We start from the raw sequence: 13,547 nt of genomic DNA, 5'->3' as shown, positions 1-13,547 counted from the left end.
CTGCTTTGGGCTGGCACCAAGGACCAGAGGCATTCGAGCAGCCTGAGGGTTTCAGAGCGGGGAAGGGCCTCGAGGTGGTCTCTTCTACCCAAATGGGAGTGTCAGGTCTCATTTTCTTAAAAATGTTCTGGTTGGAGAGACTCCTCCTATTCTAATTTGTTCCTGTCCTTGCCTGCTCTTAAGCCATCACTGGCAAAATTGGTGAGGGGGAGAAAGAATGACCCTCAGAACCAGACTCTCAGTTTATTGAATGAATTCCTGTCAGAAGAACCTGGCTTGTTCGTTTAGTTGTGTACTAAATGGGGATATTTTCCTTCTAAAGTCTGTCAGTGAGCCACAGCTTTCTTTACTCTCTGCAGCCATTTCATACCTGACCCTGTGTCATTCGGTCTTACTTCTGTCTCAGCTAAAAGCCCACATCCATCCCAGAAGGTACATCCGTCTCCTCCCTCAGCTTCTTGAAGAGTGCATGCATTCCAGACAGGTTAGAAATCATGCTCTCCGGCCTCCTGGAATCTGTTATTCATTGTAGCACCCAGCAAAAGAGTCTGTCTCTGCTGCCCTTGGATTCGGTAGCGAACACTGGTCTGTGAGCCAGCATGGGAGTTGCAGAGCAGTGACCGTGCTGGCCCAGCCTCAACTGCCTCACAGTTTAGTTGGAGAAACAGACAGCTGAGCTCTAGGACAGTGTGACACTCGAGGACGGGGGCACAGAGGAGGAGGAGTGCCTAACCCAGATGAATTTGGGAAGGCCTCCCCGGGGGAGGGATGCCCAGGTTTCAGAGAAAAAGGAGGAGGTAGCCAGGGGTGGGAGGGGGGGCCTCACAGCAAGGTGCAGCTTTGTGAAAGACCTTGACTTAGTAGGAAGACACAAGTAATGGAGTGTAGGCTTAAGCAGGGGGAGTGGGGTTTAAAGCCAGAGAGGAGGAGGGAGCCAGGCCCTAGGGACCTAAGGAGTCCGAATGAGAGGCATGATTGCTACTCTGGAGACAGAAGGAGCTCTGGAAGGAATCTAAGCAGCTTTTACCTCTTGTTGCTGTGTTTTCCCAAGTCTCACCGTGAAAGTGGCTTTTTGTGGTTGGCAAACAAGATTTTTAACTGGAAATGGGTGACTTAGAACATTAGAATTTCTTGAAATTGTAATTCATTCATATTAAACGCCCTGAAGGGATCATCTGGCTTGGGGACTAAGAAGGCAGCATATGAAGGACTTGAAATAGTAGGGCCTAGAATCAGGCGAATCTGATTGCCATCACTTGATAGTTATATGACCCTGGGCAAATTATTTCTCTGGGTTTACACATCTGTTCAGTGGAGATGAAAATCATAACTACTTCATCTCACAGGATTTTTGGTTAACTAAAACAATGGATTAAAATAATTAAGATGGGGCACCTGGGTGGTTCACTGGGTTAAAGCCTCTGCCTTCGGCTCAGGTCATGATCTCAGGGTCCTGGGATCGAGCCCCGCATCGGGGGGGGTCTCTGCTCAGCAGGGAGCCTGCTCCCCCCGCCCCTTCCCGCCTGCCTCTCTGCCTAGTTGTGATTTCTGTCTGTCAAATAAATAAATAAAATCTTTAAAAATAAATAAATAATTAAGGCATTTTTAGAAAACTAAATTTGGGGACACCTGGGTGGCTTAGCTGGTTAAATGTCTGCATTTGGCTCAGGTCATGATCCAGTGTCCTGGGATCAAGTCCCACATAGAGCTCCTTGCTCAGTGGGGAGCCTCCTTCTCCCTCTGCTTGTGCTTTCTCTTTTTCTCTCTCTCTCTCAAATAAATAAATAAAATCTTTTTTAAAAAATGAAAAGAAAACTAAATTTGGAGGAGTTAAACTACTAGAAACCAAGATTTATCACAAAGCTACCGTAAGTAATTCGGGCAGTGTGGTGTTGGCACAAGGATAGACTCACATGCAGATAAGCGGAGCCGAATCAAATGTTCAGAAACACCCACACATAAGCAGACACTTGATTTTTGACAAGGGGGCACCACAGAACGGGGAAGAAAGGACAGTCATTTCAGTACGTTCTTCCAGGTCAGCTAGGTAGACTTACCTACCTCACACCCACACACAAAACTTCCAAGTTCAGAGGAGGTTTGAGTTCTACATGTGAAAGGTAAAAACTAAAGCTTCTAGTTGTTTTAAAAACTAAAGATCTAACAAAAGATCTTATCTTTAGCATCTGGGGATAAGCAAAGATTTCTTAAGCAAGATACAAAGTACACCAACCATCCAAGAAAACATCATCTAATGCAATAAAAGGAGTCTTCCTTGTTCATTAGAAGACACTGTGAAGAGAGTAAAAAGGCAGGAAGAGATCTCCAGGACATATCTCTATGTACACACTGTCTGCAGAGGATATGTAGAGCTGTGACCCAACGATTTTTTTTTTTAAAGATTTTATTTATTTCTTTGACAGAGATCACAAGTAGGCAGAGAGAGAGGAGGAAGCAGGCTCCCTGCCGAGCAGAGAGTCTGATGCGGGGCTTGATCTCAGGACCCTGAGATCATGACCTGAGCTGAAGGCAGAGGCTTAACCCACTGAGCCACCCAGGTGCCCCAACCCAACAATTTTTTAAAAGGTAACCTACTTAAAGATCGGCAAGAGATGCCAATAGCACTTATTGCACAGAAGAGGATCTCCACAAGGCCAGTGAACGCATGAAAGGCTGCCCAAGCTCAATTCAAATTAAAACCATCTGCCACCACTAAACCCCCAACTAAAGTGGCTACAGTGGAAACCACTGATAGTACTAAGTGCTGACAAATATGTGGAGCGGTGGGGATTTTTGTATATTTCCCGTGATATTTTCACATACTTTCACAGAAATGTGAATTGGGAAAACCCCTTTGGAGAGCGAGGTGTCACTGTCCTCGAAAGCTGAACCAATCCCTTAACCCAGCACTTCTACTCTAGGTATAGTCCCAGCAGAAATGCAAACACACTTGCACCAAAGACACATACAGGAACGTTTGTAGGAACGCCGCGCTCGTACTGGCCAAGAGCTGGCAAGCAGCTAAATGCACATCCGCGGCCAGATGGGTAAGGTGTGGTATATTCATAGAGCGAAGTGGTCTTCGGCGGTCAAAGGGCAAACTCCCGTAGCACGCGACAGCATAGATGTATCTTGCAACCTCATATTGAGTGTTTAGGTAATGTTCCAAAGCTGTGTGTCAGAAGTCAGACAGTTGTCGCCTCCAGAGAAGAGGAAGGGTGCCATGGTCGGGAGAAAGCTCCGTGCTTCTGGGCTGCTGGCTGTGTGTTGTGTTGTGTTTCTGGGTCTGGATGGCACTTACCAGGGTACTTTTACTTGGTGATGATTTCTCAAACTGTACCCTGTGTATACTTTGTATATAATTGTGGTTAAACTTCAGCTAGGAGGCTGACTCAAAAATAGGACACATGAAACAATAGTGGTAGACGCATAGTCAGTGTCCAGCGATAGAAAGTATTAGTATTTAGGGGGGCCTGGGTGGCAGAGGCAGTTACATATCTGGCTCTTGGTTTCAGTTCAGGTTGTGCTCTCAGGGTTGGGAGATCGAGCCCCACATCTGGCTCCATGCTGAGCGTGGAATCGGAGATACCCTCTCCCTCTGCCCCTCCCGCTCCTCCTCTCTCTTTCTAAAATAATCTTTTTTTTCAAGGTATTATTATTTAGGAATACGGTCATCATCTCACCAGAAAAGCCCTCCCTGCCCTCCTGAATCTAAACCAAGCCCCCAACATTAGTCTCCATCGGAGCACTGTGTTTTCTTCATGGTACTTCCCTGCACAGCGCTTACCTTGGGGTTTGTTTTTTTGTTTGCGTATCTGTTTAACTGACCTGTAAGGCCTGCGAAAGCGAAGACCGTATCTGTCGTGTTTACCACAGTAGCTCTAGCAGCCAGCTCTTAGCACAAGGCCTGAGCCCAAGGAGATCCTTCCCTGGAACTTGTCAAGTGAAAGAATGAATTCCCAGCAGAAGGTTGTCTTCGCCTACATAAACACCTGTCATGGAGACTTAGAGTCTCTCTCCATGGCCACTGGCAGTACTTTGTCATGGTGAGGCCTTCATCGTTGGCTACCACATTCTGTCCTGCTCTGAGTCCATTTTTCTTCTGTCGGTCTCAGTCACAGAACCAAAGGAAGTGGGACCTGGAAGCTCTGACCGCATTCCATCCCACCTTGTATCTTAATCAATACCCAGAGGCAGTGTCCTTACTGAATACTCACTTTGTCTCCCTGGAAACCATTGATTTGTGTCTTACTCCTCTTTCTTTACATTTGAAGATGACCAGCAGGAGGACCACAGAGCTTTGGGGGCAGGTTTTGTCCTGCTGTGCCTTGTGGCGGAGGCACGTGTAACTGGCGTGTCTGGTTATTTCAACCTGTGTTGGCCTGTTAGTGAGCCATCATCATGGCCTGGGGCGGGGGGGAGGGTGGCGCAGGGTGGGCAGCAGGGTGGGCCAGGTGCAGCAGTTCATGTTGAAGACAGAACAAAGTAACGTGTCCCCATAAAAACAGCTGCATCTCTGGGCAGCTGTACTTCCTATAATTTATCCAGGGACCTGACACATCCTGCTGTCCTCGAAAGGGATGAAATGCCCATGACGCTGCAGTAACAGAAACTCACTCTTAGCTGGAGACCAGGCCCTGTCCAAGGTGCAGGATAAGACCACACATTTGTACCCAGCTGCCCTGGGAATGCAGAGCTTCCCTTCAGGCCAGACCTCTGCCACCCTCACGTAGGCTGCACTAACGGGAAAACGGGACTGTAATTCTTTGAGAATGTTCGAGAAGTTGAGCCAGTTGGGCCAGAGCAACCAGTTAATAGCAAATGTGCCTGGACTTTGCAGTCTGGGCAAGGGGCTTGAAGGGCGGATAAAATGCACTCCATGTCCTAATTCTAAACACATGTTCCCAAGGTATCACCACGGTGTGGCTTGGATGTATGAGTCTTGCTTTTCCCGTTGTTCCCTGGCTTCCAGAAAAGGCACACAGTCTTGTTCTTTTCCTCTACCTCTGCTGGAAGCAAAAGCACTCTGGCCAGAGGGGTGAGGATTTGCTCAAAGTTCCTCACTTTTCGACAAAAACACATTCCAAGCCTCTGGGCTCATGTAGACTTCAGAAGTGCCGTGTGCTTCCTAGGAATCTCTCCCCCTCCGGGGCAGCCACACGTAACAGAAGGTGCATGGACCAGGCAAGCCCCTGTGTGGCCAGAGCACAAGCACAGACCGGATCTTCTGAGCCTGTCTTTTTCTGTAATGCCCTCTTACATCAGGCCAGACCCAAGAGGTCAGATCTCTCACTAGTCACCAGTAGAGCATACATTACTTTCTGGCCATTCTGAAGACCTCCTACAGCTTCATTGTACAACAGCTTGTCTTTATAGAGACAAGATGGGCAAGAAAACTGACCATCAACGAGGAGCAGGACCAAGGGAGGAGTCCTGGGGTTTCTCCTAAAGCTGACCAGAAGGACAGAGGGTCTTTCATTGCAGGCCAGGGCCAAAGGGGGAAGCTTGCAGTAGTTCAGTAGTAAACATCTGCCCCTCCTCTCTATCTGGCTCACCTTCCAGGATGCCTTGGAATTTAATGGGACCTCTCTGACTGTGAGTTAGAGAAGCTGCTTCTGAGTGTTATGTACCCCTGGGCCAGGGTGAGCAATTAAACCATGTCCCAGTGCTCTGAAACCTTGAAAGACCTCCCATATCACGATTCAGAGATGTCAAAGTGTGCGTCTCACAACTGACGGAATACAGTAGGTGCTGAGTTCTGCCTTTACCCGCCTCTGACACAGCCTGTCTGGCAATGGCCACCTGTGCTGGTGGTGACACCGCTGGTCTCTCCAGAACTTTTTGGTCATCTCGAGACTATGAATCTTGGCAGCTCAGTGATAGCGTGTCACGGGCATCTTTTGTCAGCCTGTCTCGACCCAGAAGTAGCTTATTTTTTCTCTCTTTCTTGATTCCAGTATGGTCCTCGGCACGTCCACAATGTGGCATCTCTCTCCTTAATGGAGCAGAAGGCCATCTCACCTCTGCTTGCCCAGTTGCCAGGCGAGAGCTCAGCGCTGCCAGATCCCTAGATGCCAGCTCATGTCCCTTTTGTGTCCTAGCACCATCCCCATAAGAGACTGAATCAGCTCATGGACACCGGGAAGCCAGGAGACCAGGATGGTAGTCAATTACCGACTCTGCCGGGGAGTCTAGGTAGTTGGAAAATGAGCCTTGGGTTCACCCGAGCACCCAGCCCGCTGCTGTTCCCCTCCGGACAGCTGCTCTCTCTGCTCCTCTCCCGGGAGCTCCTCATTGCACTCTGGATACCAAGAAGCGGAAAGGAGGAGAAAAACCTCCAGGCATCACCAGAAAAGGAGCAGTGCTCATTGTTGTAGAATAAAAAGATAATGGCCAATTTGTCAAGAAGTGTTGACAAGAAAGATAAAGTTGGAAGTAATTAACTGGCTGACATGCTGGGAGTGATGTGTCTGCCAATGGCTCCCTAAATCAGCCGGAGCCTTGGAAATGTGACAGCCATTCGTCATTTTTACAGCTCGCCTCCGACGGGCCCCAGGGTTGGAAACCTGGCCGGCACAAATCATGCGCCTTGATACTCCGGGCCTCGAGGCCTTACAGGGACTTACACCTTGTGCTCGGGCCCCCAGCCCCCACGTCCAGCCACAGGGGTGCCTAGAGGTGAGGGGTTGAATGGGGCAGCTTGCCTGGCTTCTCGCTGAGTTCTGGGTCCGTCCTTAGAGGATGGGCGCTCTGCTTCCCAGAGCCGGCCTCGCAGACAGACTGCTCCTGGGCAGGTCACTCACTGTACATGGGAGAGTACTCCCGAGCTCCCAAGCAGCGCCGGGGCCGCTGATGGAGTGCGAGTGCTGCCCGCCCCCAGCCCCAGCCAAGAAGGTGTACCCGAGAGACCCATCACAGGCCTGGGAGCCATGGGCAGGACGAAATCATGGAACTGTTCAAAGTAATTATCCAGACTGGATCGAGTGGGAAACGTCTCTGTCATGCGAAAAAGCAAAATACAAAATTAAATGGATGCTCTACTCACCATTTATGTATGTAGAATATGCATAGGTAAAAATAGTATGTTTTAAAAGGTGGTTAAGTTGCAGGGACATTGAACAAAAAGACATACGTCCCCTCTCCAGTCTTGGAAAGATAGGACTTTTTTTAGGTCTTCCCTGTCCCTGATCTCTGTCCCCACACAGCTGTTGGCATTCTGTCTTTTTTATTCTTGAGAATTCCCGCTTTCTCACATACAGTTTTAGCATGTCCTTTAGGTATTGTGACAGTCGTACATGACAGTCAGCTGTGACCGAGGGAAAGGGTGAAGACCAGGCAAAACCCTTTATCCTTAAGACACTGCACTGAGACGTCCGGAAACCATGTCATGTCCCAGGCAGGCCCCCTCTTCTGCATCACACCTTTTTTATCTTGATGCCTGAGGTGCCCTAGAGCCCCAGGGACATCTAATGTCCCAGCTTTGAAACCTCCTGACAAGGCTGGCCTTCTCTTTGTTGATATGTAGTAAAGGAGTAAAGTGACTTTTCCTGAGTTCCTGAAGCAGAAAAGGGAAGTTTGACTCCAACAGCCAGTGGTACAGTTGTCATCTCCTGACTCTGGCTTCCGGTAGGTGACTGGGGCCAACCAGCCTGCCTTAAATTGTCCCTCGGGGCCTCTGTCTGTGTCACGCTTCAGATGCTCTCATGTTGCCTTCTGTTTTCACCACGGTCCTTTTGCTTTTCACTTACCCTCTTCAGGGAGAGGCTGTCACATCCTTGAGTTCCCCAGAGTCCCACGATAACTGCCTGATAAAGCCATCGGGGCCCAGCCAGCTTCAGCTCCTCCTGGCTCTGTGCAGGAATCAAGCCGTTCTGTTTTTAATCATGCTTGGGGCATAGAGCTAAGTCTCGGGGCTCAGAGAGGGGACAGGGAATGGTCTGAAGTGGTCCCCTTCTCTAGGAGAAGCAGGATAAACTGCTCGATGCAGTGGTGAGGACCCAAAGCAGTGTCCAGCTTGGCTGCATCTTGGCTGGTCAGGAGCTCCCCGGCCAGAGCTGCCAGGGTCCCCATCAGCTGCTATGCGTGTGTGTCACCAGCCCGGCGCTAAGGGAATCCAGAGAATTCTTACTTGACAAGGAACCAAATAAAACACAGACTATGGTCTGCACTAGAAATAGGCAGGAGAAAGGAGGCCCAGAGCCATTTGGGAAGCAAGTGCATAACGTTTTCATAAATTCCTGATGGGAGCACTAGGAAAGCCTAAGTGGTCTCCCAGATGTGACCGCAGCTGCTCCCTATTTGACTGACTTTCCAACAGGCTCGGGCTTCGCTCTTAATAGCCTGAAGGTCACTAAGGCTAAGAGAGGAGGTCGATAATCGGATGAGCCACACAAGAAGGAATTAGTTATCAGGCCAAATTACTTTGGATTTGACATCAGTCCAGAAGCCTGTGGAGCAATGACTTTGAAACGCCTTCAGGAAACAACAGAATTCCTCAGGGCATTTGGATACCAAGTCAGAACCCCTTGGAGTGCTGCGCTGGGGGCCAGCACTAAGACCTCGAGCAGGTGGCCCCTGACCCTTCCGGTCGGTCCCACCCTGCCCGTGACAAGCCCTGAGGAAAAGCTCGAAGGGGAGAGTCCCGGAGAAGGGAGCAGACTTCCTCCCAGCCCTCGCTCCTCAGCCGCCCCTCTTGCTGGGGCGCCCGCGGAGGCCACGAGAGAAGCTCCCTCACGCCTGAGTCGCTTTGCCACCCTCGCACTTCCCTGCTTCTGTGGAGGAATTTTCGGACAGTGGGGAAAAAAGGCACGTGGTGTCACGTGTGTGCCAGGGAAGGCACTCGTCCTTATTCATTAATTCAGCTCAACTCTAGAAAACGTTTCCCTCCATTGCCAGGAATTTTCCCAGATTCTAGTTCTTAACTCAGCTTCCCTTACTAAAAATTAAATCTTGGGGTAGAGAAGGGGAGGTGGGCAATGAGTGAAAAGGCTCTGATGGCCTCCTCCCCGCTGGCTGTCCCTGCCCAGTGTTTGTCTGTCTCTTCACGGTCTCTTACGCCAGGTTCGGCGGTGGGTGCTGGCATTTACTACACGGATTGGCTATTTCTGGTGGCTCTGTAGATTTTGTGACCATTAAGTTTTCCCCCTGGAAGACGGAGCGGGATGCAGAGAGACCCCCACGGCGCATGGGGACGGCCATGGGCTTCGGCAGCCACCAGCTCACAGAGCTCGCTTTTCCTTTGGAGCCTCAGCGCTCGTCAGGGGTAGACAGGAAATCTGTCGCCCTGTCATTCCAGGCAGTTCTCAAGGGCACGTTGCCACCTAACCTCCAGCTCCGTCAGCTTGTTGGTCATGAGATCTTTTTACCTGGACTGATGTCAGCAGGGTCTGCTGCTTGGCCCCGCTCGCCCTACTGAAGCCTGCAGCAGTAATCGGGGGAGACGGAGGGGCGCGCAAGGAAGCGTTTAGAGAATGGACTATAGAAGGCCCCCAGCGGCCCCATAGAACAAGAGCTCCTCGTTAAGGGGGCTTGAGCAAAGGTGATGTCTTCCCACGAGCCAGACATACAGTCTCTCTCTTCAGTCTCATAAAACCGCATCTGAGTCTAAAAGGGGACTATTTCAGAGGACAGCCACGTGTCACCCAAACAGGCAGGAGACTGGCCACTTAGCTACTGAGTTCCCGACAGATGCTTATTTTCCCCACGCTTTGCAGCCTGGGCTCTGTCCGTGAGCCTCGCAGCCTCCAACAGGTTGCCTTGGAAAAGCCCGCTGGGGCCACCCGGCTGGTCTTTTGGTTGGGAGCCTTCAAGGCCTATCAATAGCTTCTGAGAGGAAAGGAGAAATAGGAGTTGGGAGCTCAGGGGTAGAGGGGAGCATCAGCCATAGCATCCCTTGAGGGGTGAAGGGATGAAGCCTGGCACGGCTGCTTCCTCCTGCACGGCAAGTTATACGGAGAGAATCAGCTCACTGATAGGCACCGTCTGGTGCTCGCTTTCCTGCACCGCGTGGCTGTCCACGCGGGCCTGCTGATTCAAGGGTAGAAGGCGCCGGCCCTCTACGCCGACAGCACACCTTTAGTTATTACCTAAGATCCTTTTGAATGGTATGGGAGCCTGTGCCCGGGCCACGGTTGGTTCATATGTAAAATGGGAATATTAATATTAGTGTCTAGCTTACTGAGTTGAGATTACACATCTAAGCGGTAACCCCAGTGCCTGGCACACGCAGTCAGCACTCAGTAAACTCAGGTGTCTTTCTGTTGTTACTATTATATGTTGCCTCCCTCAGTGGAATGCCAGAGGTCATGGAGCAAGGAGAAAAAGTTGAGGTCCCCAACGACCAGGAGTTTGATCAGCTAACCTCTGGAACTTCGCACAAGCCGCCGTGCCCTCCAGCAGCCTTGTAGCGCGCCTGGGAGGCTCCATGGGAGGCAAGAAGAGAGAAACGTAGCTTGGGGAGAAAATCCTATAGGAAAATAAAGGGGGAACAGGGAGGAAGAAAGAACAAACGGAGGCAGCAGCTGGGGAGCTTAAAATCCCTGCTCCGAAAGTCACCTGTAGGTGTGTACCTTCTCCTTCCCTTAAGGTCCTTGATTCAGAGGCCAGGGATTTCATATGTGAAAGGGACCCTCTCTCAGGCTGACCCCACTCCTTTTTCATGGCTATGTCTCAGTGCATTTAGACAAAGTTGTAATGTTGCTGTGATTGTCCATACTCTTGGGCAGAGCTTATCAGGAGTCTCGTGGCACACCTCCAGGTTTCCCGGTACTTGCTGAAGTTCCCTCCAAGGAACCCAGCCCTTCTCTTTCCTTCCCACTGGGCTCCGTCTGCAGCCTCCACATTTAGGTGGGAAGCCTCCTGCAGGGGACTTACTCGAACTTTCCCTTAAAGGAGTGGGAGCCATATGATGAGATTGGGTTGTTTTTGTGTGTGTGTCTATTTTTAATTTGCAAACCTCTGTTGGTATGTCCTTAGAGGAGGGATATCAAAGCTGTAGCCATATTAAGGTAAAACTTATATTTTTCCTCTGAGGTTCTTAATCAGTACTTGCTGATTTGGGTCCGTTTGTTGTTGGGCTCTCTCCTTTATGCATGATGAGTGGGAGAGTGGAACAGGGAGCGCCTTTTGCTTGTCTCCAGTTTTGTGTTGCTTTGTCTGGGGTGAGGCAAGCTTCGGCAGTGTTTGTAATTTGTTCTTGAAAATAGCTCTTGCTCCAGAACACAAGATTGGAAGACATTTATTGGAACTCCTGGATTTTTATGTCTGATTCTTAGAGTTAACATCTTATGCTTTTGGCAAGGAACACATTGTCCTCCTCATCGGAGCAGTTAATATTTCTGCCATGGCCATCCCAGTAATCCACACTGGCACCAAAAACAATGTATGGACTCTATAATTGTATGTATTTACGTGTGGTATGTTGTTTATGGTCGCAGAGTCGGGCCTCCGGAAGTGTAAGCCCAGGCTTTCCGGCTCTGCAGCCAAAGCTGCTCCAACCCGTACTCACCTTACCAAAGGAGAGTCACGAGGCTGCTTCAGATCATCTGGGGACGTCCCTCCCCATGCATGGTGGGCCTTGGGGAAAATTGCTGCTCTTTCGGGCCTGAGTCTCCCCAGGAGTGAAATGAGACTGCTAATACCTTTCCTGCCCACCCTCTCGGACATGCGTGAGGTCAACGGAATGATAGATCGGAAAGATTATTTGAAATGTGCTTTGTAAACATGAGGCATTAGATTATTACTTTCACAAATGTGAACTTCTCTGGTTTGACAGATTATGGGCAGTTCCTTTGTGGTTTTATTGGAATAAATGTGGTGGAACTTGAATTTTAAAAAATAATATTTATCCCAGCAATCTCTTGCCATATTACCACATTAAACCCAAATCCTGGAATTTCCCAAAACCACTTAAAAATTAATTCTCGTCAAGTAGACAGTTTGTACTTAGGGCAGTAAACCAGATCCCTTGCTCAATAGAACAGTCTAGACTCCCAAGCTGGACCGTCAGAGTTTGCTCCCCACTTAGGAGCGGATAACATCACTGTTGGCCCGTGACTTTCTCAGGCCCGTTTATCCCTCATTTCCTTCCTGAACATAAGCATTGGCTTCGTTGCCATTTCCCCTTATACATGCTGTTGGAGCAAGGGTCTGAGCTCGTGCAGCTTCCGGGACCTCTCCGCAGCCTCTCTGGTTAACCAGCTCTAGGCTCAGCCCGTCGCTGCTGCTGCCTAGTTGTCCCAATAGGTGACATTCCCCCAGTCGGCCTCAGGGGCCACGCGCTGCCCACCGATTACAGCAGAGTAGTGTGTTGTTGGTGAAAAGCATCGTCCCATGGGACTCTGGGTGGGGTCCCTTTGCTGCCCACTGCAGAGGCCAGGGGTGCTCCTCGAAGATGATCTAAGGAAGAATCTGACTTTGACGGAAATGGGCTCTCGCAGGGGAGCAGTCGAGATGGTTGCATGGCCACGGTCCCTGGGGTTCGCTATCACTAACGGGTGACCCAGCCTCAGCGCCACTTCTGTGTCTCATTCCTGAAGGCAGCTGATGAGAAGAAGTGAGAGGTCCAAGTTCAGAGGGACCTCATCTGGTTGTGTTCTCTTGGGGCCCCAAGGGATTCTAGTTCTTAGAAACCAGACACATGCTGCCTGATTGACAGTATCCGAGAGGACACCAGTCTGTGCCGATCAGATAAAAGGGCCCGGGAGCCAACCAGCCTTCCTGTCTGCCAGACACTGCCCCTCAAAACCAAGAGTGTGGGATCAAGATGCCAGCGTCCTGCCAGTAAAGTCATTCGGGCTGGGCTTGCTGGGAGCTCAGACACAGTCAGTGCCGCCTGTGCACCTGCAAGGCGCTTTCTCCGGCGTGCTGGTGCGCCGCCCGCCCACCATGACCCCTGCGCCTCCCACCCCCCGACACGTTGAGAATAACCAGCTCTCCTTTTGTTTCCCCAGCATTAACAATAAGCTACAGCAGCCAGAGGCAGCCGCCGGGGTGCTAGAGTACGCCATGAAACACTTCGGAGAGCTGGTAAGTGCCTCGTGCCTTTTAGGAAAGCAAGAAGTAGAGCCATGGCAAGGGAGGCACTCGGCCACAACCCTGAGAAAGTTCCTTCCTTTTGCTGTTTTGTTTTTTTTTCTCCCAATCGATGATGTCCGTTGCTGACTTTCGTGTATCGAAGGAGACCATGGCTCTGTGGACTGTATTCAAACCAAATACAGATCACGAGGACAGAATCTGACGAATAGGGAGTAGTTGATATATTTCAGACTCCTGGTGTGCCCCTGGCCCCTGGCTGCGCACTCTCGGTACTCCGTCTCCTTTGGTCCTCATGCCGGCCCTGCGACTAGAGGTCTGGCGGTTAGCCCATTCCTCGGGCAAGGGGCCTGTGGTCCCAGTGGAGTCACAGGCTTGCCTGAGCCAATAGTGAATCAGTGACTGAGCCAGGACTTGAACCCAGGCAGTCTGGCCTCGTCCATATAACCCCGGCCTGAGTTATTTCATGTCGTCCGTGGCCCCGAGCCTCGCCACCAGCCCACAGTTAATGCTCC

The 13,547-nt window shown here is 50.5% G+C and overlaps 1 protein-coding gene across 2 annotated transcripts in view; it reads left to right on the top strand.

Moving 5' to 3' along the window:
• Nucleotides 1–13,547, top strand: part of MTOR (mechanistic target of rapamycin kinase) — a 126,044-nt gene that overhangs the window by 71,360 nt on the left and 41,137 nt on the right. For both annotated transcript variants that reach the window (XM_059138326.1, XM_059138325.1), the window contains exon 29: nt 12,951–13,026. In XM_059138326.1, coding sequence (XP_058994309.1) covers nt 12,951–13,026 — 76 coding nt within the window. The remainder of the gene's footprint in view (nt 1–12,950; nt 13,027–13,547) is intronic.

This window comes from Mustela lutreola, chromosome 10, assembly GCF_030435805.1.
Source record: "Mustela lutreola isolate mMusLut2 chromosome 10, mMusLut2.pri, whole genome shotgun sequence".
Classification (NCBI taxonomy): domain Eukaryota; kingdom Metazoa; phylum Chordata; class Mammalia; order Carnivora; family Mustelidae; genus Mustela; species Mustela lutreola.
This window is presented reverse-complemented; position numbering and strand designations above follow the sequence as displayed.